The following is a 26,776-nucleotide window of genomic DNA, read 5'->3' on the forward strand; positions in this document are numbered from 1 at the left end:
ATATGAAAACAGAAGGTGTGAATGGAAAGCTACTTCTGCTGGCTTTAGCTCACGACAGCTCAGATATGGGTGCAATGCTCCCCTGGACACTGTGAGGCTCAGCATGTGCTGGAACACATTTCTGGGGCTGAGGCTTCCAGGGGGGCTCCAAGAGAGAAAAACAGCCCAGGCTTCCCTTATGGCTTCCCAATAACTGACATTCAAGAGCCATGGGTGGCTCTTGTCCTCACTCACAGCTCTGGGGTTTTAGCTCCTGGATGGTTTCTGAACCAGTTCCCTCTGAGAAAAGAAGTTCTTTAAGAATCAGAGGCCAATACTGCATCAAATTCATCCACTTGCATTTGGTTGCAGATTCCCCTAGCACAGATGCTGGAGTTTATAATCTGCATTTAATTTCCCCTTCTTTCGTTTCCCCCCTAGGAATACAAGGGGAAACAAAACCAGGAAAGGACAGAAAGGATGGAAGAGCCCCACTTGTGCCTGGCAGCTGGGGACTTGGCAGTCTGACTCCTGCTCCAAGCCCTTCCTTCAGAGTTCTGCCTGACCTCAGGTAAACTGCACCACAGCTTCCCCATTGCTCAGAAATAGTTAAATACACCCCTCATTCCAGAGCATTTACAAAGCAACAGGTGGGAAGCATCACCTTGGAGCCAAGCACCTGTAAAATTGCTTGCTAAGGTATGTGCTCCCAAATTCAAGGCATGGAAAACCCAAGCGTTTCATAACAAAACGTGGAAAACCCCCTACAAATATTCCAACACTCCCTTTCAGGCCACACCCCAAAAGCAAGTGAGACTAAAATGGACAAATCCTCCCCTGGCAGGGGGCCAGAGCACCCTGTGCCCAGTGTCAGCAGTAGGGATGAGGCCGTGCAGAGTGGCAGTGGGAAGAGGCTGGCGGGGCCCAGGCCCTGCATGGCCTGTCCCTTTGCTGGTGGCAGCAGTGCCAGCTCATGGGTAGCATCTCGGTGTCTGGCATGGCAGACGGCTGTCTGAACCTGGGACCTGGGAAAGTGGGGATAACATCAGGGAACAACAAAAACTCCTGACGTAGCTGCTGCTCCATCTCGCCCCGCTCTGGGAGATGCCTCCTTGCCGTGGACTGACTCAGTGCCTGCTCCTGTGGTCCTCAGCTCTCCAGGGAGCTGCTGCTGCTCCAGGCTGGGGGCTCCTGGCACGTGGCATCCCATGTGCTGTGTCCCACCTGCGGCCACAGGCAGCACAGGGAGCAGTGGCTGTTTGCAGCCTGTTTGGGCTGCTTTGCTCCCCTGGGTGGGGGTGAATGCAGCTCCCCAGAGGGTCAGGATGGAGCAACAGCCCCTGCCCAGGAGGATTCACTGGCTCCTTTGAAAAATCTCCCCAGATGTTCACGGCATCTTAGGTTACCACAAAGTATCTGCCTGGATCTGGGCTTTGATTCTCCACTCTGTACCTTTATTCCAGGCTGGCTGAGGCAGTGCCTTTCCCTCAGAGACCACAACTGACAGTTCTCCTCTCAGGGAGAGGGAGGAATGGGGCAGTGGTTGCATTTTGGGGGTGGGGAGAGGGAAAGGCTGTTTGAGGCCATGGGGCAGCTGCAGAGCTGGTGAGGATGATCAGGAATCACCTTTTTCCTTCTCTGCGTGGGATGGTGAGGTGGATGTCTCACCTCTGCCAGCTGTAACAAACATGGGGGGCTGAGCTCCAGCAGTAGATGTGTCACCTCCCCATCTGCTCTGCTTGTGAGAGTGGCTTCATCCTGCAAAATAAGCACAGACAGAGAAGCTGAAATTGCCAAGTGGGAATTCAGTTTGTATTAACTTGAGAGCTGGCCAAAGAAGGAGAAAACATCCATCTCAGGAGGGTTTTCAAGATTTGGACACTTGGCTTCACATTTTGGTATGTTCAAACATGATCTGTCAACTCCCATCAGGGGAAACAAGAGGAAGAACAAACAAGTCAATCTGCTAAAGTCAGGGCTGCCATGGTTAGAAATTTCACGAAGCACATGGCTAAAAATAGGTTAGTCTGAACCCATGATGTGAACACAACTCCACACTCCACAACTGGATATTGTGGGGTTCCTTTCTCTCTGGTTGTGCTATATCCTGGAATATTAGGAAGTGAAATGCAAAAACAGCTCTTAAAAGTAATAATAATCCTCCTACCAAAATTAAAGCTCAGCTGTGCAACTTCCACATTCCTCAGCCATGTATTTGTGTTTGAGAAACTTCATGGTAAAGATTTTACTTACCTGAGCTTTGGGTGTCTCCATTATTAGTAGGCCACAAACGAATTGAGTGGATGATGCAAAAATGAGTGCCAATAAAATATTTACACCAATTCTTCATCCTGTGTGAAACTTCTTTTATATATATGTATATATGTAATATTATAAATAATAGGACTTATGCTCATATTTTGTACTCAGGATGTAAACACTGGTCCCAACAGCAGTGGCAAATGAACCACTCACATTTTCTGATTGCATAATTTGCCTAGAGGATGGATACATAATTACACTATAATTAAGTATAATAAACAGAGAAAATGATTTGAGAAGGAAAAATTATCACAGCCTCAACCACATCAGCCAGAAGCTCTCTTCTAATTAAGTTATTTTATTAAACAAAATGTTTTTAAGGTGGGTCTGCTTTGAAATTGTACATTATAGCCCATGTAATGCAATTTACTTTATAAGTAAAGCACAGCTTGTGTATGGACAGATGATGCCTGATAGGAGTCATGAAACACAGAGCACTGGGTCCAGCCCAGCCAGGTGCTGAGTCCCTCACAGCCCTGTCCAGGGAGGAGACCCTGGCTGCTGCTCTGGGAAATTGCAGCCTTTCATGTGCACTCCCTCACGGGCTCTTGGTATGTTACTTGTTTGTTTGGGTTTCTTTCTGATTTAAGGAGAGATGAGAGCACCAGGTAATTCTGATGCTGTCATCCTGTAATGATACAGTGGAGGCAAAGGACAAGAGAAGAGGCAGCTCAAGCTGGCCCAGGTAACTGTTGGTGTTTGGTTTGGGCCAGAAGCACTATTCCCTCTCAAAAGCTTTACCCCTGCTGGTGGGGCTCAGCACGTGATGAGATGAGAAGATGAAGTTGGCTTTAATGCTGCTGTAGCAGAAGAAATCCAAATCACTGGATCCTGAGCTGCAGGACTTAGGAGGATCCCCTGATCTGCTCCTGAACATGGCAAAGGCCACCACACACCTCCAGCTCATTCCTCTTACAACTACAGCTTATTTTTTCAAACACTTGCCCCTGGCTACTCAGGGACTACAGGAGCCTTGGGGCATTACTCTGCAGGAAGCTGCTGCTCCTGTTCCCCACCACCACAAAAAACAAAAAACATTCACCTTCCAGTTTCAGCCAGAAGATGTCTGGATACATCTGCCTCATTTCCCTTCCTCTTGTGAGATTGTGATCAAGCCTCTCTTCAAGCCTCTCTCCTGTAAGCTCATTGCCACCTGATACTGATCTCTGCTGGTTTCCTGGCTCTTTAAGGCTCCTCCAGCCTTGCAATGTTCTTTGGGAAGATCTCTGCGTATCAGCAACCTGATTTCTTAGCTATTCCCTTCCTTCTTCAAGGTTTACTTGCAATCATTTAGGTTTGCTTTCATGCCATTGCAAGAAACAGAGTATCTCCAGTAGCACATCCTGTTGGTACCTGCTTGGGATGAGATTTAAGAATGGATTTGCATCCCAACATAGGAGAAATTCCTTGGACAAGGCCAGGTTGGATGGGGTCCTGAGCCACCTGATCTAGTGGGTGACATCCCTGGTCATGGCAGGGCTGGTGTTGGAACCAGATGATCTTTAAGGTCTCTTCCAACCCAACCCATTCTATTCTATGATTCCAAGGACAATCAGAGAAAGAAGTAACTGTGTCCTAAAATATCAGTAGTACACAACAGCACAAGGTTTTTCAATTCCAACTGTTGAACATCATCTTATGAGAACATCTCCACATGCCCAGTGAAGATCTTTCTCATCTTTCTCCAGCTCTGCCTATTGCTCACCAGGGTAACAGAGCAGTGTGGTGGTCAAGAGGAATCTTCTCTTGTTTGGAGTTTTCCACTCTCAAGTGTTTGCAGAGCTTTGAACCACAAAGTGCTGTGGGTTATTGATGGATTGCTGACGTGTGTGGCTACAGGATGCCCTGGGGTCTGTATCCTCCTCGTGCCCACTTCAGCTCTCTCCCCATCTCAAGCACTCTCAGGTGAGTGGTGACCTGGTTTCAACGAGGAGCTGCCATGACAAGTCACGTGGCAGTCACAGACGTTGCAAACTCAAGCCAAAGAGTCATTCTCAGATGCTTGGCAAACGCCAGACCACAGAAACTCAACGTGTCGTAAGATTCCACTTGGTCCCATAATGATGGGTGGGAAAAAGGAGGAGGATTATCCGTAGACCTCAAAGTGTTTTACAAAGGGAGACAAATGCTGCTATTCCCATTTATTGGATAGGGCAATGGCAAGCTGAGACTTGCATGAAGTCACCCAATTAATCAGCCAGAAAACTGCCACTGAAACCCATGCTCTGGTCTAAACAGGTTCTCAGACTGCCCTCATCACTGGAATATCTGAGTACCCTCCAGTAGCTCATGAGGAGAATTTGGGCATGTCCATGCTGGCTGGGGCGAACAGCTGCCTGTCCATCCAGCCCCCTTCCCAGGCAGCTGGACAGCAGCCATCTCCAGGTGGAGTGTAGCCACAGTCACACCACCCTGAGCCCGGATGCATGAACCCCACCACAAGGCACCCCCGCCCTCACTCAGCTCTGTGGCTTCCAGGGTGCAGCTCCGTTGTGGGGCACAGACAAAGCAGATGTGAGACTGTCTCTGGGAGCAGACAGATATTTCCTTATTCTAAATCCAGTTTCATCATCTCTAGTACCCTTCAGAATATTTCCTCGTGCTTTAGTTCCCACTGAGACATGGAGACAGAGCACAAATGTGTTGGTTATCTGGTCACAGCTCACTGGAGGAGAGATCTGGAAGATGACACCTAAATGGGGATATAGGGATGCACTGCCACAAAAAAAGAAAACATATATACATATATGTAGCAAGCCAGGAAAAAGGAAAGAGAAAGGAGGGCATCTCTAAACTCAAGATCTATTTGTCATGAGCAGGAGTACTAAAAAATAGGTAACTTAATGACCTGAAGGAAGACTAGGTGTTATTACAGGACATTATACTGGCAAAGTTCCTGTTACACCACAACAATAACTCTTTCCAGACTTTTCTTCCTTTCCAAAGCATGAGGAAACACCAGTACATTTAGCCTCAATTCCCTGGCAGGCAGCATCACTTCCTTGTGAGGGCTGACACAGCCATGGGAAGGCTGTTCTTTGCAGCAGCTACAAAAGCCCTGTGTGACCCAGCAGGTCTGATGTAGAGCTGAAGAAATGAGGCCTCCTCCATCCCAAGGTGCCCTGAGAGCTCATCCTGGACTACTCATGCTCCTGGGTTTAGAAATCCTTTGAGGGTTGCTGAGTTCACACAAACCACTCCCAGCTCTGGAAGTCCGGCTCTGCTCACCTTGACTTTGTTTTCTTCCTTGTGCACTGTCTGCCAGCACTGGGCCACTGGGCAAGGTGGGCTTTGCTCTGACACTCTCCCCTGTTTCTGCATCCAATCCCTGCTCTCAGGGATCCAGTGGCTTCACTAACTCATCCCCTTCTCCTGGGTAAAGCAGGGCAGCACGTGGCTCTCTGCAGCTTTGCAAAGCCCTGAGTGAGCACACAGCTTGTGCCCGTGCAGAGGGCACAGGGCTGCTGGAACAACAGACCTGGTTCCCAAGGCCACAGTCATGCAGGAAGCTGGTGGCAGAGCTGCAAATGAAATCCAGACATTCTGCCTTTTGGGGCTGTGTCTTCACACCAGCACTGCTCTTCCTCTGGGCATCTGGGCTTGCTGTCTGATAGGCTCAGCAAGTCTCCTTAAAGGGAAAGAACCACACTTTCATTCTTTAGACCTACATAGGAAAACCCCATGGATTCTTGCCATTACTGCCATGCATGGACAGATTTCCCTCCCTTTGTGATCTTTACCACTTCCTCACCATATGGAAAAGGCCTGATCCTGATGAAAATAATCATGGTTCCAGAAGAACCACCCAGACAATGTTGATTTACCTCCACAAAGGATGTGGCCCAGTGCTTTTGGCCAGACTTTCCTGCAGGCAGCCAGTCCCATCTCTGCCTCCTCCACCCAGAAGGCTGGGGAAGTCAAGGGACAATAACTCTGCTCAGCTTCACCTGGCCCACCCAGGGAACAGCTATTTCTGTACAGACACAGAAAACCCAAGCCTTGTCCCTTTAATCTAACATCTCATGCATGTTGCTAAACCTAATTCGAAAAAAAACCCCAACCTGAAAATAGCATTAAAGGAAGCAGAGGATTTGAACTGCACTATATTTTTAAGATAGTCTTTTTGGAAAACATTGCATTTAAAAAATGCCCCTTTTACCATGAAGATTCTGAAACTATAGAGCCATCCCAAGCTCCTGTAAGGTAAGGCTTGTAATTGGGAACTGAGTAATGGAGTAAACACAGCTAGCTTTGCACTAAGAGGCAATGTGTCTGTCTCACATTGCCCCCACTCCAGAGGGGTTTGGGGCTATTTATGCAGGAAATGAAAGGTAAGAGCAATGATGATGGTGGCAGCTCACCCTCCATGCCTGACAGAGGGATGGTATCTCAGGATACAAATCTCCCTGGGGCTCTGGAGGAAAATCTGCTTTGGAGGAAGAAAATCCACTTTTGGGAATTGAAGGTCCCCTGTCTCCCACACCTGCAGGACTGCTGATTTAAGGTGTGAGCCTGCAGCCTGACGTGTTTGGGAGGGAGGGCAGCTGTTGAGCTGCAGTGGGCAGAGCTGAACACTGCACCCTCCTCTTCAGGGAAATGACACCAACTCAAGACTATCCTAACAATAAGATCTCATTCCTCCATATTCAGTTGGCATAATCCTATTAAAGGCATGGCAAAACCAGTGAAACACAGAAGTTTCTGTGGTGGTTTAAGGCAGGCACAAATATCTATGTAGGAGCCTTTCAGGTCCTTTGCATTCCCAGAGCAAGGACCAGATCTGACTTTCAATTATTTAATTGTCTTCCCATTTGCTGGTGTGAAATCTGACAGTCAGGCAGAGTGTTTGCCTTGTCTTTAGTGTGGATCTCCTGCTGCACTCGCCTCTGCCTACCCTCAATAGGGGAAAGTAAAATTGCTGTCCATTACCACAGCACCTCAGGGCTGTAAATTCTCAGGAGTTTCCTCCTGGAGATCTGGAATACTTTGACCCAGTTTCGAGACTGGGTGTAAAGCATGTATCCATAAGGGGAGCTCACACCCTTGGAGCATCTGCAGAAACATATGGCAGCTTCACATCCCACTCAGCAGTTTCCTGGGCTGAACACACGGAGTGCAGGCTTTGTGAGAACCAGCAGCTGCTGAGCCCTGCGTTTCTGTCTCTCTTCCCTGAACCACAATCTTTCCTTGGCTCTCTGAGAGATACCACTGCCCTCCTAATCTGGAGCTTCTTGCACAGAGTCTTTCTCAATCCTTACTCTTCCATGGCCTTTTTCACAGGTGAAGTTCCTCTCTGGCTGCCCTGAAAATCTTTCCTCACCTTCCCATTGCAAACAGAGGTGTTGTGTTATCTCTGCTTAATCCCAAATGGTGAAAAGAACCATTTCTAGGATCACTAACTATACTTCAGATATCTTTGGATTGTGCTGGGCTGCTAATCTGCAGAGCTCACTGCAAATTTTTCCAGCTAAATCTTTTGTTTAATAAAAGATGTTTTGCCACAGGAACTGTTTTCCTTAAATATACTTCTTTGAAGCAGAACTTCTGAAACTTTTGGCTGTTGTTTCTGACAACGATGTCATTTTTCCTGTCTTATCAACATTTTCTGTGCAAACATACCCACCTATCAGCATGTTTTCCATGTCAGCAACCAAACTTGAGTCCAACATTCCTTCTGCTACTGCCAAGAAAGCAACAAATCCCACAGAATGGATTTAAACAAATCATGTAGGGATTTGGGGAGACCTTCTGTGTCATTCTGTGCCTATGCCACTCACGAGACACATCAGTTTAAACTCTGAGAACTCCCAGAGATGGAGATCTCTGCATCACCTGTTCCAGCATCTCCTGCTCTTTAAGGAAACAGATTTCCTAAACTCTCACCTGCTCTTGTCCTTCCCCATGCAAATAGGCCTATGACCACTGCACTCTTTTACCAGACCCTTTTCAGCTACTGCCTTCTCAAGTGAAGCCTCTCGCAGCTGTCCTCTGTCTTTTCTAGACTAAACAAATCCAATTTAAAGAACAATTCCTTACAGGTGGTGTTTTGTGAAATCTCTCATCAGTCCTGTTGCCCTCCTCCAGATTTCCTCTGGAGTTTACATCTTTATTTGAAGTCTGGAGTGTGGGTCTGAGGCCTGGGCCTCTCCAGGACCACGAGGACCTCCATACACAGGGTGCTCTTAATATCTCTTCCAACACCAAGTATCTTTCTGGCCACAGCATCACATGGCAGACTTAGACTGGAGCTTGTCCTCCACCAGCTCCCCTGGCATAGTGCCAGGACCTTGACCTGATTCCTTATGTGTATTTTTATTATGCACTTCCTTTTTTCACCTAAGGTTATTTCTGCAATGTATTCATGAATATTTAAGAACATTTAAGATCAATCCTCCTCCCAAAGTCAGGGTCTTCCAGGCTGTTGTGTTGGTTTAACCTACTGCTCCACCATGCAGACAGTTAACAGAGGTTTAAATGAACCGTGAGCAGCACAGGCTGCTGTGGATGGTCCTCTCACAGTGATACTGAATCATGCTTGCCTAATCCTCAAGGGTGTTATTCCAGCTGATGGCTGAAAAATAGCAATTATACTGATAGGTATCATTTCTGATACCAAGAGCAGTCCAGAGGAGACTGAAGCCAAGAGTGATACCAGTGAATAACAGGTGAATCCCTGTTCATCCCCTGCACTGAGAAACAGGCTTGAGCACCAAGCCCTGAAACTACACTCTCTCTTTTTTTTCACAGCAGCAAAGCTGGATTATTCATGGCTTTGAAAGCAGGATGGGCACATCAGTATGCCCCTAAAGCCAAGATGATGAGCTAACCAACTTTGTATTGTTAGAAGAGTCCCCACCTACACTTTCACACAAAGGGCCGATTAGCTCATGCAAAACTCTGGGAGGATGCCATCTTTCATCGCTACCAGAAGATGTTTAATAGATGTTAAGCTGCCAACAATTAAGTGTTTGTGTGTGTGTGTACATACAGTCCAGGAGCTGCACACCGTGCCAGGGCAGGGCCATGTGCTGGGCACAGAGTCCACAGTGACTGGGGTCCCTCCACCACTCCTGCAGTGCCCATGAACACTCCATGGTCTGAGCCACTGATGGAAATACTGAGTGTCTGAGTGCACCAAAACACACAGCAATAAGGATGTGAGGCATCACTGCCCATGGCACAGAACTTCTCTCAAAACCACTGGGTGTACATTGCTGCCAGCATCACCTCTATGAGAAGCGCTGCATGGCCCAAAAGGAATGTGAGCAGGTGGGAGGAATGGGAGAAAAAATCCTTTGAGGTAACACATTCCCCTGTTCCTGCAGTGGTGAGCCATGCTGTTCAAAGGAACAGGTTCAGTGAGGCTGCACACAGCCCCTTGTTTGTGAACCACCAAAAAGCTATTGCCCACTTTCAATGGCCACCAGGAGTTCTCAGTGGCCAGTTCTCAGTCCAGCCAGCTAGAACCATCTCTTTACGTTGTGCATTTTATGCCACAGAAGGACACAAATGAGAACCAAAGGAAGAAATCCTCTGCAGCATGAGAAAACAAGAAAGTCAGTGATACATTTGTCATGTTCCAATGGCATACATTATCCTCAGCTAACATAGGAAGTAATGTCTTCTCACTGTCTTTTTCTGCACTCTTCATCCATGGTCCTTGCTGAAGACCTGTAGGATGTCAGGAATGCCCTATGCTTTCCATTAGCTTAACAGCTACCTGGAAAACAAAGCGACCAAAAAAGTCATGCATAGAAATGTGCTTGTGACAAAGATATAGCAATGGATGTCTCCCTGACATATTTTCTGCTTACAGCATGACAGCAGTAGCAGACACAGGAGTGCATCACAACAATGTTTGCTTGCAGATACGAGAGCTTTCTTACCTTTTGCTTATACAGAGAGACAGCAGGTATTGTACAGAGAGGATCTTTCCACCTGGACCACCTGTATTCTAAGCAGTGGATGCTGAGGGCATGGCACCTGCATCTCCTCTTCCCAGGGATGTTGGGCAAATCAAGCCCCTAGGGAACTGCCTGTGAACTCATGCCCCACAGCTCGTGGGGAGGAATTATCCCAGAATAACTTTGGTCTGTTTCTGACGAAGAGCAACTGGCTGGATCTACTGGTTACATCCCTGTAGAACCTTGCAGCAGTTATGGTTCTGGGGGCTGGGTTCCAGTGCAGCCCATTCAGCCAGGGGGATCTCCCAGTTCTGACCCCAGCATGATTCCCCTTTCAGTCTGACCAGGACCTCTCCATCACCGTGTGCTCACAGCAGATGCGTCAAGTGAGGCAGAGAGGGAATTTGTAGAAGCAGGCAGCTCCCTCTGCTTCCTCAGGCCAGTGCTTGCACTTAACACAGAGCATTTTTACTCTGTGGAAGTCTTTGCACAAATGACTTTGTCCTAATCACCGCACTGCCTCCGTTATCGCCCGCACAAACATTCCCTTCGGATCAACATACCGGCTGGGCCAGGAATCACACAATTGATGTTTTGCTTTCCACTGCCTTATCTAAATCCAGTTACTGCTCAAAATGAGACTAAGTCAACAGACTTAATTGAATGAAAAGGCTGTGAGACAACCTGGAGATTTGTGGCTGTCTGTGTCCGTGCAGGAGTTAATCACTGCACAAACACTTTGCCACAAGCGGAGCCGCGCTGAGCGGGGTCGGTTTCTCCTCAGCCTGGAAGCTCCCGACACGCCAGGGTTGTGGGAGGGATTGTTGGGGCTGGCAGGAGGATTTGGACAGCACCACAAACAATGTACCACCATGGAGAAAAGCTGGGGATGGACAATGGAGCAGCCCATCAGCAAACACTTCTGCTTGCTGCCTAGATTAGGAGATAACAGAGATCCCAGAGTAATGGCCAAAAATAATTGCTGCCCTGTAATCTCTGCTGTCCAGATATCTGAAACAGCCCTGGGAAACCCCTGGGAGCAGCTGGTTTCCTGATGTCCTTAGCTCCTTACGGGGAGGCAGCTGCCAGACCCGGGATGTCCCCAGTGGTCAGCTCTTGCCGGCATCACAGGATTTTCCAGGCTGTACAGCCATGGCATTCCTTCTGCAAATCAGGAGAGAAAGGTGTAAATGAAACATGTGGAAACAGCCACACTGAGACAGATCCTGCTCCACCCCACCTCTCCTTCTGTCTTTAAGAGACCATGAACAGGCTCTATGGAAAGACCATTAAACCTGGCCATAGCCAGGATCTAGTCCCCACTGTGACACGAGTGCTACACAAAGCTTCTCCAGGGTTGCAGGAGGAAAAGGACACAGCCTCACCCTGCAGTTACAGCCTGCCCTGGCAAAATCTGTGCCTCTCCTTTTCCTACCACCTGCTTGGCTCAGAGGCCCCATGATGGCATCCAGAGCTGCTGCTGTTCAGGGAGGCTGCAGTGGGAATGTTCGTGTTCACGGCAATGGTTCATCTTGGCCACTGCCTGAAGGGAGGCTGAGGCTGCAAACCTCCTAAAATAGACATTAAATATCTTCTAATACAACATGACTCACTACTTTCCTGGCTGGGAGGACTCTCGGGTGATGGAGAACCTGAATCAGGTTCTTCAGTAGGCAGTGACAGCCTGAGGTGACGACAGGCCAAGGTGATGATGATGACAACATCTCAAGGTGACTTTGCTATGAGCCATGTAGAGACAGAGCCATTTTAGCTGGGGGGCTGAACATGGATTTTGGCTGGAAAAGCTCATCCCTGCTACAGAGAGACACCATGCCTTGCACAGGCCACCCACTTGTCACCACACGCTGGCTTGGGGCCAGGACATTTGGCTGTGGAGCTGCAGCCCTGTTGGTACCCCTTAAAAAAGGAGGGCACTGACCCAGCCAGATCCTTCTTCCAACAGGAGTTCTTGCCCTCTGGCGTGCCACACGAGCAGACAGCACAACTTTTCCAGCAAAGCCAGGAAGGATGGGAGAGCTGATGAGCTTTGTGTTCAGGTGCATGTGGCCAGAGTGCTATGCAATGTCAAAAGAAACTGCTGCAGAATGCCCAGGATTTGGGATACAACAATAACATACAGCACTATATTTCATTCTTTTAACAAGTGCTGAATATGCAAAGGCTCCTTTCCCAGCTTCTGTCTTCATCTTGGAAGCTGGGGAAGAGCTGTGTGTATAATTATTTTCAGATGCCATCCACTTCTATTGATTATCTGAGTAGGATGCACAAATAATGGCAGCTAATGCCAGAGCAGAGGTCAAGTGAAGCTCACTCTCTTTTGGGAAAAGCTGAAAGAAACCCACCACGTGAATGGGTCATTGAAAACAGCCTAGGATATATTCCCTACAGTCATTCTCAAAGTTCAAGGGCAGGGGAAAAAAGAGGAGAAAAAAAAAAAAGAAGCTGTCTCTGTGCTCACTAAACTTCTAATATCTGAAAATGTTTAAAAAAACACTGACACTTTTTTCATACACTCATGGAAAAACACACTAAGCTTTTGACTCGATGGTTTTGTTTTTCCAGCGAGTCCCTTCCAGGCTCCACGCGCCCTCTCACAGTCACGTCTGCTGGGTGAGCTGGGAGCTGACAGCCTCGAGAGGAGCTCTCTGTGATTCTGCCACATCGGGTTTCAAGTATCAGCTTGCTGGAAGTGCGGCAGAGAGGGAGGAGGGAGGGAGGGAAGTGGTGAGAGCCTTGCCAGCACACCTGCACAAGCTTTGGGCTCTCCTGGACACTCTGTGTGCTAATGATGTATAACCTGCAGAGCCTGGCAACTCGCTCGCTGAAGACTCTACCAGACAGGCTGTGCATGCCTCTGATTCCTAATTTCTTAAAACAAGTAAGAAACTGCCCCCCACTCCCAGCCCCATGCTGTAGGTAAATGCCCAGGATGGAAACTGAGGTGCTCAGCTGGGCAGAGCTTCTACCAAGGCAAGGAACAAATGACAATTTAATTATGGTGCTTTGGGTCTGTGTAATTCCTCTTACAAAGCAAAAGGGAGGAAAAAAGCTGAAAGAGAGACAGAGTTCATTTCAGCTCCAATGTTCTGCTAATTTTTCTTTTCACTATTAGAGATGCATCTGGATCCTATTTCTAACCCACTCTCAAATTTTCTTGAATTAAAATCCCAGATCACTGCTGTGTTTTCAAGTTGAAGTGTGCATAGTAGCCAAGGTTTATATTGCAATTTCTGGAGTTATGGAATGATGAGCTCCAAAAGTGGAAAGTGTGTTGTATGCCTGAATCCTGAGGAAAAAAAACCTGGTTGGCATCAGTGTTATTTGGAATTGGAGCCCATTTGTAGAATAAATAGCCCTGAAGTTCAAACACGGCTACATTTTACATGTGGTTTTGCCCACTGGAGCTGGTCTGTGTGCAAGAGCAAAGGCTGCTGTGCTGGAGATGTAGGAATGGGAAGTGCTATTTAATTAGAAAGCCTGGATATTTTCCAGCTTTCCCCCAACATTTAAAAGTTCCCCCATTAGTTTGGGGCTTATTTTGATGAGAAATTCACTTTCTGACTAAAGCAGCACTTTCTCTATTGCTCCCCGAATCCCATTCCAGCACCCTGCTTGTGTCTAAATCCAACAGCCTTGTTAGACTGGAAAACACCAGAGCTCTCATGGAGTTATGAATCCCCATACTCTCTGGGCTTTCACCTCTGCCATGACAATTCCCAGCCTCTGCCAGGTGAAGCCAGCCAGCCAATATTTATGGAAAATGGACAGACTAATCATTTCCAATAGCGGGCCACAATTATTAATTGCATCAGTTTACACTGACATCCAAATGGACAGACACAAGCCAAAAAATTGGAGTAATGGCTCCACCCATCTACCACCCAAATGTAAACAAGCCAGCATGGTTGAAAAGAGGACTGGAAGTCAGGGCTGGGGCGTTCTCCTTCTGCTGTGTTATGGTGGGATAGCCAAACTTCCACTCCACCTTCCTGCCAGGCCATTCACCCAGCCCTAAACTGACCTTACCTCACTCAGGAAGTTCAGTGGCTTCTCTTGGTATCAGCTTCTTTTTAAACAGGGCTAGAAATGCTCTACTGTCAATAAGAGCAAGAGATTCTATTTTGGAGATTGGGTGTTGCAGGGTCATGATTTAAACCTCTTAGGTACCTAAAATACAGTTCAGCCCAAGCCACGGTTGGTCCTGGTATTGTGTGTACATGTGTGGGCAGGGAAATAGCTGCAGAGGGGAAGGAAGTCCTGAAAAGAGCCCTGAACTTACCCTTAAAACAGTCTTCCTTGCCCCTCTCCAAGTTGGCCTCAATTCAACTGAATTAAAGTATTCCCCAAATTACATTTCCAGTAAATTCACAACCCTGAACAAAACAGCACCTGCTGTTTGTTGAGGCATCTTTGCATGCCACGGTTGATCCATTCCTCCTGGTTACCATCACCTGGAGGAAAAGGATCCTGCTCAGCTTCCAGCTCCCACTCCGAACCATGAGAGCAGCTTGGCCTCAGCACAGCCTGGATGCCACGAGCCTGCTCAGATGGGCTGGCTCAGGAGGAGCTCTCGTGGAGCCCGGGGCATTCACACCAGTGAGGGTCTGGCCCGCGAACACTCGCACCTGCAGGGTGAGGACACACAAAGGCCCGTGCTCCAAAGCGTGGTGAGCTCCAGCCTCCTAAGCCCCATGAAATCCCACTTCCTCTCCACTCGTGCTAAATGTAAAAACAGAAACAAAGGCACACACCTAAATAAACAGAAAAGCAGAGAGCAGAAGGGGAGGGAGGCCCTGGTGCAGGCCAACTAGTACAGAGAGATGTTTTCTATTTGCGGTCCTCTGTGTCAGACCTTGCCATGTCACGTGGACCAGAATGTGAGTGGGAGACTTGTTGGACACATTGGCTTTACGAATGTCTCACAATTGCAGAAACACCTGCTTTACATTATGTTTTTTGCTGGTCCACAACAAAATTCCTCCCTGGTCAACAGTTTTCAGCAGACCTCCTTTCCTTCTTCTCTGTGGATGGCTCAAATCACTGGTTTCCAAATCCTGGGCCACCACGAGATCACATGGGAACCTGCTTCAGTAGGAGGGTGCATGAGAAGGCAGAAAGGCCAGTTCTGCTCAGAGTTATGCCAAAGTGTTGGCCACAGGACCAGAGCTGCGTGAGGCTGCTCAGGGCTGGGGGAGCAGCAGAGGGGTGACCCAGCCCAAAGGGACTGGTCTGTCAGACCCATCAGTTTGCAGCATGAACCCCCCTGGCCACACCTCTGCAACTCACACCACTGCAGCCACCACGAGTTATTGCTCTTGGTCTCCACTGCTTCCTGGAGAGCTGGAATGGGTCTGAGGCAGCGTCCAATGAAACCAAAGGGAGCCTTTCCATTAACTCAATGGGCTCTGGATCAGGCCCAACATCTGTTTGGCCCTCTCTGTACACAGCACAGCCAATTTATTCTTTATCCATTCCCGGGCCTCTTTCTCCAATAGCATCCATATTTTTCCTACTTATGGTTGTCATTAGCCCCACTAAGCACCACCCCAAGAAGGAGACTGCCCCTTTGGCAACTAAGCCCCTGGTGTGGCACAGTGGTGCCCTTACCATTTCAGCAAGGCTCTCCTCTCTCCTTGTTCAGGTTTCCAGCACATCCCTTTGAGCTGCCAAGCTCTTTCTACCCTCCCCTTACCATCAAGTAATGGGCTGGTTGTGCCTTTTCTTCTATTGAAAACCTGATCAAGAATCAGTGCTGCAACCAAACAACAAGGTCCAAAAGCCTGTAAGAGCCCTGAGGAGCACTGCCAGCAGGGAGAGGCTCTTTGAGCAGATGTTTCCACCTTGGCTGATGACAGCCCAGGCAATGGGTTCCCTAGAGAGCTGGAGTCTGAGGGAGAGCAGCCAGCACTCAGGTCCTCTGTCATGTATTGGAGTCCAGGGCTACAGTAAGAGACAATTACTCAAACTGGCTGTATCAGACCACAGAATGTCTTGTGTTGGGCAGAGACCATGAAGTTCATTGAGTCCAACTCCCCACCTCCTCACAGGACTATTTAAAATTAAACCATACAGCTACAAGCCTGATCCAGACACTCCTTGAACTCTGACAGGCTTGGTGTGGTTACAACTTCCCTGGGGTTCTTTCCCCACCATCCCCATATCTCCTCAAGTGTGAATTTGTGTTGTGCCAGTTCACAGCACTTCAGTTTCCATCTGTTCCCACCCAATTTGTGACTTGCACTGCAGAGACAATTATGGGACTGGGCACAAGTCTTCTCTTGGGCCCACAGTGACAGACACGGTCCATGAGACACCATCCATTCACTGAGCAATATACAGGATTAATTTTTGTGACTTTGCCCAGCCCTTGGATTCCAGGACCTTGTTTTCAACCAGCACACATGGATTCCCATGCTGTGACATGCATGTCATTGCTAAGCAGAGCAACAGCCTTTACTCACAAGCCAAGCTGCTTCTTACAGCAGGAAAACAAGTCCCCAGTGCTAAGTGTAGAGAGATTCCAGGCATGGAGCTATGGATTCATTTTGGGCACTGCCATTGCCTAAGTGAGAACCCCATGCAAAAATGCCTCCCCAGCATACCCCTGAAATCACATGGGTTTGGAAATGGGAGCGTGTTGCCTGAGGCCAGCTGTGGGGACTGGCAGGCTGCTGGCACTGTGCAGAGGCACATCTGCATGTCAGGCAGTTACTCATTCCTGCATACTTCCCTGATAAAATCTGGATTGCCTAAAGCTGGTATTTTCACTCCAGTTTCCTTATCAAGGTATTTACCACCTCCTGTCTGTGTCTTGCAGACTGAGGGTGTTAAATGCTCCCTTATTCTCTCCCTGTGCGGGGTGCTGGAGCATGCAGGAGCTGGAGCTGCCATCCAGGGATTTGTAACCCCACCAGGGCAGGCAGTGTGTGCCTGCTGGCCTGGGCTCCGTGAGATCTCACCCTCTTTGTACCTGGGATGTTGCTCTGTTGATCCTCATGCTGCCTTCCTGCAGCTGGTGGGTTCTTTCCTGTGTTCTGGGGCATTTGCTGTGGTGTTTCCTGGTAGTCCTCAATCACATTTTAGAAGCTGTTTTGTCCTGTGTAGGGTTCTCTCCTGGTGTAGCTGTTGTACAGCTGTAGGAAGAGAAGGAGAGTTTGGGATAAAGTTATCTCAGGAACAGGAGAAGTGTATATGGCACCCCAATAATGCACATAACATCTTTTTCTCTCTAAAGCAAAAAGCAGGGCTCTGTCTCTTAATATCAATACTGACATAGGCCCCTGATCACAAAGGGAAGGTGTTCTTGGAATTTTGAGCAGCCCCTTTCCAAGAACACCCCACGCCTCTTTCACTGCTGATATCAATCACCTGTTTTAGCCAATGGGTCACACAAGCCCCTCTTCCTTAGGAAGAGCATCACCCTGAACCCTTCACAGGGAGTCCTTGAGGGCTCTGCTGTTCCCCCTGAGCTTCATAAAAGGGGAAAAGAGAGTCATGTTCTGAAACACAGTATCCTGAAAAAATATTTATTTCCTTGAGGAAAAACACTACTGGATTACTCACTGGGGAAACCTAAGAAACAGATCTGTTTCAGTTTGGTTTCACAAACATGGGAAATATTTCATCAGTTTAAGAACAACATTTGTGGAGATTGATCAGCTGGGTTCACACTGCCTTGAGGGAGATGTAGTTTATTTTGGGATGCTGATTCTACAGACAAGGCTGTCCTCGGCCCCTCCCATGAGCATTATGCTATAGGCATACAGCTTGTGCCAATCAGACTTAAAAGAATGAAACTTGGTTTCAGAAATGCCACCAAGTAATTTTAGCTCAAGAAAACCCCCAATGTGGAGCTTTATAGCCTTCATATAGAAAGATTTTTCTTCTGGCACTTTTGCTCCATTTTTGAATTGGTGTTTGGGATACAGAAAAAAAATCAGAACTATCACACGGGGTAGATTTCTAATTTGAAACTTCTGTCTTGACAAAGGCTGGCTGAAGCAAGTGAGACCTCTTCAGGTGTTACTGCACAGCTGTTGCCAGCTTGAGCAAACCTGTTTAATCCCACCAGTACACCTGCCAACACATGAAGGGCTCTTGGGATGCTGGACAATGCTTGATGGGAGCCAGGGAACAGACCTCTGCTTCAGTGCAGAACCCCTGTGCTGGCAGATGCCAGACGTGGATCTGAGCTGGTTGTCTGGCTTGGCAGTGCCCAGCTTGGTGAGAGCCCTCTGCACCAGATGGGCAGAGCAAGCCCCGTCACTGGCAGCAGTGCAGAGGAGCCAGGCAGGGTTCACACATTGGTTTTCCCCCTCCCTGCGGTGTTTGGACAAGCCAACACTGAAATCAGAGACTGGACTGCTATCAGTGGTGGCGTTAATTGGGTGCCAATTGCAATGAGACAGGATGACAACGACGTTGCTTGGGACTGTATCCTGCACCCAAGCTCTAACTTCCTTTGCATTCTCCCTCCCCTGGTATTAAGTTTAGCTAGGCTAAAACCAGCTCGAGACATGGCCACTCTTGCTGCAGTTTCTCCTCAGACTCTCTCATCAGGAGCTGCAATATTTTGGAGGTGTCGCGCACCTGCTGCAGCCCCTGCCCAGGTGCCCAGAGCGTGGGGAGCAGCAGCCCAGAGATCCCTGGAGGCAGAAGGACAGGAAAGCAGAGGCTTTTGCCCTGCCCTGCAACCTCCAGAGACAGTGCATGAGAATAAAACACAGGCAACCATATAGTGTGAGAGAGTAACTCAAAAATTACGCCTGTAGTGAAGAAACCACATAATATATTCAAGATGTCAGAGGTTAGCCATGGTGCATGTGAATCATGCTGCAAATACCTCACCTTTAACTCTGCCGTCGTAATTAGATTACAAAGTTTTTATTACGGTTTTAAATTCTGCCTTTATAGGTTGCTGTCCAGCTGTGCACTTAAATCTGGTTTTATCACACTTTCTGAGCTCATCACATTTAATTCTGCCCCTACAATGCTGGATTAATTTTAAGGGTCGCTGAAGTCAGAAGTCACTCACCCTTGCCCTGCTAATGGATTCACAGCAGCCCCGCACGGCCCGGGCAGCGACGTGTACAGTAACCAAATTTATCACCGGGCCGGAGGGGAAGGCAAAGGGCTGCTTGTTTATTTACTCCTCTGCTGGGTTCGCTGTCGGGACATTTGCAGAGATTGCTGCATGGAGGAGGTGTTGTTTACCTCCTGTAGGAGCCTGCCCAGCACTGCTCTGAGAGCCCAGAGGGAGGGAGGGTATCCAGGCCTGCCTGGGAGAAGGGGACGGCTCATGGACCTGCACCACCTGAGGAGATGGTCAGCTCTCTCCATCCAGAACTCACACCCTGCTGCCCCACTCGCTCCTGCCACAACCCCCAGTCCTGCTATGTTGTGGGTCCCATATCTGATATTTAGCAGTCCCAGAAGACTGAAAAAAAAAATGTATTTTTATTCTAAGGACAACTTCTTTGTTGTTACCCATCATCAAGAAAGCAGGACAGGGCACAATTTAAACTCTTCATCTAAACAACTTTCACTCCCAGGTTTTTACCTCAATCTGTTTTTATTCTCTGACAAGCAAAGATCAGAGAGGTTGGTATTAGATACCACCAAAATAAGATGATTCATTGCCTTGAAAAAAATCATCCTGCAAACAAGCAAATAAAGGAGAAATCATATTCTATTAAAAGAAACCCTCAAATCATCAAGAAATAAGGTGCTGAAGGTGCAAGTGATTTACATGAAGTCACAGGGAGTCTGAAGGATCTAGGAAATCACACTTGCTCCAGTGGAAAGGACATTTCTCTCTTTCTTGCTGTGGAACACTTTATTAGGGCAGACCTGAGCCCGAGATGGACAGCATGGAATTTAGTGGAAAGTGGAGGGCAAACTGTCACTGAGCTTGCCATGACAATTTTTGACCTTTGCCTTTCAATGACTAGACACATTTTTGGAATCAAGGTTAATAATCTTCAATAATATACAACCTTCTCCCTAGGAATGTGTGGTGATTAGGGCAAAGAATTTCACATGGTCACAAAATATCTATCTCAGAGTCCTGGGCTTATAAAATACTCTATTTCCTCCATTAATTGTGTCCACGTGGAGCTGTAACTAAGTAGCTGAAACAAATAAAACCAAAGTAATATTGTTTCCTTTTAAAATATTTCACTTAATTTGTGGAAGAGGTTTGGGCCCATTAAAAGTAGGCCATCTCCCACGAGGGCTTTTTCCTTTTCTGCCCCTGGCCCACGCTCAGTGACACGTAGAGCAGCACGTTGCTCCTTGGCACAGCCCTGGCTGGAGCCGCTCTCCTGGGCAGGCAGAGCACGCTTGGCCAAGCAGCTCCTCACGTGCCATTGCCCTGAGAGGAACAGCCCTGACTGAAATTTCCTCCTTCCCCCTCCAGCTCATTAGGGAACTCTGCTCCTTGCTCCCATGACTGTCCCAGTCCCTCTGTTTCTTCTGGGGAAATGACAATGTTGACCTCATCCAGAGGTGCAAGCAAAGCCCAGTCCTGAGCTAGAGTCTGTCTGAAGGCACCGTGCAGCCACTTGGTGCTTCTGGTGATCTCAGACTGTTCCTGCTCCTCCAGAGCAAGCTGTGAGTCAGCTGCATCAGGGTGACACCAGGAACTGCTGTCACATCACCAGACTGTGACAGCTCCTTCCCCTGGGCTGGTGTTGGTCACAAAATGGGCACAAAGCACACAGGACAGAAGTAAAGAGCAAGGATGCCAGGCTGCCAGCAAAACCTCCAGAAGACAACAAATGATTCCACAGTCCTTCCCTGGGGAACATCACTTTTCCTCCTTCACTGGGGTATCTTTTCCAAGTGCATCCTCAACCACAGTTAGAGTTTGTGAGAGACACTACTCTGTCTAAGCAAAAGTGGAAGATCTGGTGATTCCACAGTCCCTTGTGACCTCTCCTGCTGCTGTGTGCTCTGACCTGGAAAGTGCTTGTGCTGCAGTGGGACCGGGGCAATGCCCCAAGGCTGGGGGAGGGAAGGATGTGACCAAAGGGGGCCAAACAAGCCCATGCTTGCTGAAGGTAGAGAAAGCTCAGGGCAGAAGCTGAGACCGTCATCTCTGCACTGGCACCTTGCACAAAGTGCCCTGTTGGCACCAGACACCCCTCCCTTGTCCCCCACTACTGATGTGGCTCCAAATGTTCATCGGGGTCTGGGACAGATGTTATGGCATGCACACTTCAGCTCTGTTTTATGAGGACATTCCCATAAAATTAGAACCTATGATCCCTCTCCCAGTTTCTCCTCTCCTGTGGGCTCAGTCACACTGGAGAAGAACTTATGCCAGTGTTACCAGGCAACAACCAAACTATTCATGAGGGCATCCCAGTCAAAAGGAGTTCAGAGGCTCCCCCAGTGCTGAGCTCTTCTCACTGGTTTTGCTGTCCTTCTAAGGGGGCAGCCACATCTGGAAAATTACTGATGTCCTGCTGTTCACTATGGACACCACTGGGAACTGGCATATGGTCCTGTAAAGTGTGATTAGATCAACAAGGTAAACTCTCATTATGACCTCTCTCAAGGTCTTTAAAAACATGTTTCCCTAACTGCTATGATTATATCCAAATTCTTTCATTTTGGTAATAACAACATCATCCACATTTTCCTCTCTCCCTCCTCTTTTTTCTGATCATAATTTTGTTACTCACAACAGAAAAATCACTCCACAACTCTCTCCCTGTGGACTTGATCTCTGGGTATGAACACTCTCCTCCCACCAGAAATCAGTATAAACACAAACATCTCCTCTGCTCTGGATGAGCTGAACCTGAGGCATGGAGCTTTTCTGGACCATATGAAAAAATCAGTGTTATCAGACTCTCATTAGCATCATCATCAGAGTTATTACTGCCTGTGTTAGAGGCCCCCTTAGAGAGGAGAGTCAAGACCAGGGCCAGTGAGGGTTCAGATGCTGTACAAACACACCATGAGGGCAGGCTGTGCCCTCCACACCCTCAGGGCCCAGCTCAATTAGCCCCCTGTCGCTGCCACTCCTCTGCTGCCTCTCTGCACAATCTGAATTCTTCCTTCTGCACCCCTGTGATCACCAGCATGGCTGCACCAAATTTCTCTTCTCAACACCCAGCAAAGCCCAGAATTGCCATCACTCAGCTCCACAAACACTCCCAGCAAATGACTGGGATGGCAGTGAGGTTTTGCCCAAAATCTTATCCCCACCATAAAAGCCATGGGAGAGCTGGAGTGGGAAGGAGATTTCAGCCCCAAGTATGTTTATTCCAGAGTGTAACGTTCTGCTCCAGGCAGGAAGGCACCAGTCCCAGGTGGCTTCAAAAGAGCTAATTCAGGATCACCTCTGAGCCCAGAGGGAGAGCTGGACCTGCCAATTCTGCAAGGAGCAGTTTAGGAACTGCAGCACCTGGGAAAAGGCATCTGAGCACAGCAGGAGAACTCAGCCTAAGTCGTTCTGGCATTCACTGAGGGACAATGTGCAAAACTCACATACCTGGCTGGCAGCTGTGCTTTGCTTCTATCAGAGCTCTAAAGAATCATGTGATGGTGTTAAATATTTTAAACCTTGTGATTGCAACAGAATATCCCACTCAGATGAATCATGGGAACAAAGAGGTAAAAATATCCAGGAGCAGTTCCCTGTGCAGTGGGACTGTGGTGCAGCTCACATCTGTCTCTACAGGCATTTCTGGATCATGTTCTCCGGGTGTGTTAAACGGAGACATGAATGAACACTTGGTTTGAAGGCCTGAACCATTTGACTTTGATAAGATTTTATCTTGATGAACACAGAATTGATTGACATCTCATATTTCTTGGGTTTAATGAGCTCATAACTGCACTTTAATTGGTTTAATTACCAGAGCATAATATTGCAGGTATGTAATGCAGACCTGTAATACTGAGTTATACAATATATTATATTTGCTGTACATCACAAATTACAACATGCAATGTAACACAGTTTTTCATGAGAATTATTACCAGGATTATCAGTAGTGAATATTCAGCGACATGAATAGAAATTTCCTTTAAGTAATGTCTTCAGGATTTGCCCTCCTTGTATAAGCTTCTAAGAACAACGTTCATCTGAGGAAAATGTGAAGGCTGTGAAATATGAAATTATTTCTAGGCTAGGGTGGGATTTGGCTTCAGAAAGCTCAGGGTCTAAGTTCCTCCAAGATGTTTAGACACCTCACTCCCATTTCAAATTTCCATGTTTGCGTCAGAAATACAGTTTTTCCTCTAGCTTTTTCCAAGGCTGGCTCAAGGCTCACAGCATTTTCTCAATCTACTTATTGGCCCATTTTGGAAATTACTGTTAACAGTTCCCTAGTGTTTTCCTGCTATAATTGTTTGGATCTCTGGGTGACACAATTAGCAGCTGGGAGAAGCACCGGAGTGTGGAACTGCATCTTTAATTATCTTTCCATTGTGAGGAAGGATGCCATGTGCCCAGGCACTTGTTACACCTGACAAGGACAATGTATTCACAATGGGTGTTTATACAGGCTAATTCCTTACAAAAATACCTTGACAGAAAGTGCTCCACCTGCCTCAAGTTCCCTATCGCAATTGCTAATTAATATTATTGTGCAGAAAACGATCCTATCAACTAAAGCCTCTTCTGTCATAACTGCTGCTCCCTGCCCAGCTATGCCTAATTAAACTGCTGCTGACTCACTCAGCAGGAAGGATGTTCAGCAGACCTGGTCTCACTGCTCTTTTACAGAGTCTGCTCAGCTCAGCCTCCCTGAAGCTGCCCTGGCTGCCTCTACTCCACTCCTGCTGCTGACTCAGGCTCTAAAGCCACCCTCAGGTTCCTGGTAAAGTTCTGGGTTTAACTGCTCAGTAGAGCTGGCCATACACCTACATTCAAAGCCAAGCACCATCTGATTCCCTTTTCCAGTCACACTGGTTAAAATATAGATGTGAGGGCAAAATTACTCTGCACTGCACACAGCAACTGCAGCTGTTACGAATTTTCTGTGTATTTTTCAGACTAAAATGATGTTTACATTGGTAGCATAAATAAGAGCCGAGCCTTCAAAGTGAATCAGAGTGGAACTGCTCTGCAGTTCTCTGGCAGCTGTGCTGGGACTGGGGTGAAAGGCTGCCATCAGTCCCAGAAGAGTCAGGTTCAGTGATTTGGGCTTGTCTCTAGGTGTGTGAGGATAAAACCAGGAGTCTAATGGGATTGACAAAAGGACATTACTCACCCCTCAGGAGGCTGCCTCCTCTGCCAAAGAGCTCCTGCGTGGCCCAGCTCAAATTGCAAACCTGCATGTTCTCCTGTTTCTCATCTGCTACAGACAGATAATTACAGAGGTGCTAAGAGGATAAACGTAGTAAAGTCTGGAAGGAGAAAAGAGCAGGAGGAGAGATGGGCATGAGCAGCTGCTCTTGGGCACGCCTGGGCTCTGCAGTGACACAGACAGGGCTTCTGGCCAGCAGGAGCACCAGTCAAAATCACAACATCCCTGTTGCCAGGGGGCTGGCTGGGGGCTCTGGGGTACAGGCTTGTCCCCACCAGCTTTGCTTTAACTCAGCTACTGATGCAGGACTCAGCCTTTTCTCCTGGGGAGCACCTCTGCAGTGCAAGTTACAGATAAGTTCTAGGGGAATGTAACAAAATCCTGGGGAGGCATGGCAAAGTGAGAAGCCCACGTGCCTGTGCCTTTGGGCAGGTAAAGCATCCAGACTGCTCCTTCTGCAGCTAACCAATAACAACAAAAAGAGACAGAAAAAGGGAGACGAATTAGGCTTAAAACTTGAATGCAACTTTCAGTGTATGAAATGAATCAGTGAGTCAAACAGGCTAAAGTAATAAGAAAGATAAAAACAATTTAGACTTTTTTACCCCCATGAAATCAAGGGGTTCCTGTGAAGAGCAGGAGAGGAAATAGTTATTCCCCAAGAAATGCAACGTGCTGCTGTGAAGTGAAGCAGGTGGGCAGCACACTGTGCCTGGGCATCTTCAGCACTGACCAGGATTAGGCACTGCAGAAAATGTTCCCAAAGCACCCCGGCACCCCCTGCCCATGAGGAGCACCCTAACCCAGAATCCTCCCTCTGTGCAATGCCCTTCTCCCTCCTGCATTTGGGGAAAGGCTGGAAGGAGGCCAGGACTGAGCACAGTGCCTCTACATCCCAGACATGAATCCTTTATGGAGTCAGGGGCTCCCATGGGGGCTGAAGGTGTGCAGCACCACATTGGACAGCACTACTGCCACTAATAATGATGGCAATAACAAAGGGCAGGGAAGAAATAATACTGAAGCTTCCTACCAGCCTTGAGCTCTGTGTGTGCTAGGATAGCAAGGATCCCAAAAGGCACTTGGATCCTGCCTTGTCTGAAGCAGTAGTAAATAGAAATGGTTGGTGAAGCTTCAGAACAACCATATATGTATGTGGTTAACAGGCTAAATAAAAGGAATACACATATTTTTCTTTGAAATATGCCAAAAGGGAATCACTTAGCAAAAAAAGATTGCTTTTTTTGACTGCACTTTGCTTTGGAAGGAAGACATCCAGAAGAAAAACAAAAATACCAAGAGCGCTGCAATTGTGCCATTTCAAAATTTACAGCATGAAGCTTTTGGCTTTTTCACCTCCAGGTTCTCATGCAGATTGTTTTATACAAGACCATGGAAAGCAGGAATGGAGACAACTGACCTCGGCTCACTTTTCAAGAGGGAAGGCAGAAGAATTTTTCTTCTGGGGTTATTCTTGAACTCAAGTCGGGCTTCAAAATTCCTTCTTGTCAGGGATTCCATTTGGAGTGTTGCTCATATGTCTCTCTCTGTGTCACCAGAGCAGCCACCCACGACATCTCCTGGTGTGCCAATTCTCACAGAGCCCACGGCCACAGCTGTGGAAAGGAGCAAGGAGGTGACTTTTAGAACTTAGCAGAGAGCATCACTGGCAGCAGTAGGTGATGAGCTGTATACTGTGACTGCAATCTGCAGCTCTGCCAAAAAAATCCCCCTTCCTGCTGCACTTTGAGCCAGGCTGGTAATGACAAGGAGTCTTTTGTTGCCATTTGAGGAGCTGGCTGTTGGTCCAAGCTCTCACACTCTCTCTCATACAGGAAGCAGCAAGGCGGGGCAGAGGCCCATCCCAGCAGGAACACGTGTCCTAGGCTGGCCCATCTGCAAAGTGATTCTGTGTCAGCCAGGCCAAAAGCTGGGGCTGGGACCAGACAGGGCCAAGTTCCCTCAGCATGGTGGCCAGAGCAAGCCTGGTGACTGTTACAGGGAAGGAAATGGAAATGGTCTGGGGAGCTGTGGCACAGAGAGTGACATCTGTGGCAATGGGCTCATCAGCTGAAGGATTTGGTGTAATACACATTGCAACAAGGTTGTATTCTCAGAAATCCAGAAAATCAAATTCAATCAGACAGGCTTATGATTTAGTTTGATTGCTTCCAAACTCATCTTTAATCTAAGTTCTTTTCATAGTGATCACCACAGGGCTTGCTTGAATCCCAGGGCCTAATCCTCCTGGTGCTAGCTGGAGTGAATCCATTTAACTGAGGGAGC

General features: G+C 47.8%; 1 protein-coding gene and 1 long non-coding RNA gene across 17 annotated transcripts in view; one reads left to right on the plus strand and one right to left on the minus strand.

The window, feature by feature from the left end:
- BMP2 (bone morphogenetic protein 2) overlaps window positions 1-25,986 on the plus strand; it is a 272,416-nt gene extending 246,430 nt beyond the window's left edge. Inside the window, exons 4-5 of one of the 3 annotated variants that reach the window (XM_064415687.1) lie at window positions 421-550; window positions 25,853-25,986. In XM_064415687.1, the coding sequence (XP_064271757.1) occupies window positions 421-544 (124 nt within the window). In that variant the 3' untranslated portion in view covers window positions 545-550; window positions 25,853-25,986. Of the gene's footprint in view, window positions 1-420; window positions 2,329-25,852 lie in introns of those variants that run through there. The other 2 variants (XR_010359703.1, XM_064415686.1) reach the window with 2 other exon arrangements.
- The window catches only part of LOC135297772 (uncharacterized), a 210,987-nt gene that overhangs the window by 28,139 nt on the left and 156,072 nt on the right, over window positions 1-26,776 (minus strand). For 9 of the 14 annotated variants that reach the window (XR_010359708.1, XR_010359712.1, XR_010359716.1 and 6 more), the window contains 6 exons: window positions 25,911-26,106; window positions 24,455-24,590; window positions 17,197-17,359; window positions 11,278-11,369; window positions 9,893-10,021; window positions 1,648-1,737 (listed from right to left, as the gene is read on the minus strand). This is a non-coding gene — a long non-coding RNA (uncharacterized LOC135297772). Of the gene's footprint in view, window positions 1-1,647; window positions 1,738-9,892; window positions 10,022-11,277; window positions 11,370-17,185; window positions 17,360-24,454; window positions 24,591-25,910; window positions 26,107-26,776 lie in introns of all 14 variants that reach the window. The other 5 variants (XR_010359714.1, XR_010359711.1, XR_010359705.1 and 2 more) reach the window with 5 other exon arrangements.

Source organism: Passer domesticus, chromosome 3 (genome assembly GCF_036417665.1).
Source record: "Passer domesticus isolate bPasDom1 chromosome 3, bPasDom1.hap1, whole genome shotgun sequence".
Classification (NCBI taxonomy): domain Eukaryota; kingdom Metazoa; phylum Chordata; class Aves; order Passeriformes; family Passeridae; genus Passer; species Passer domesticus.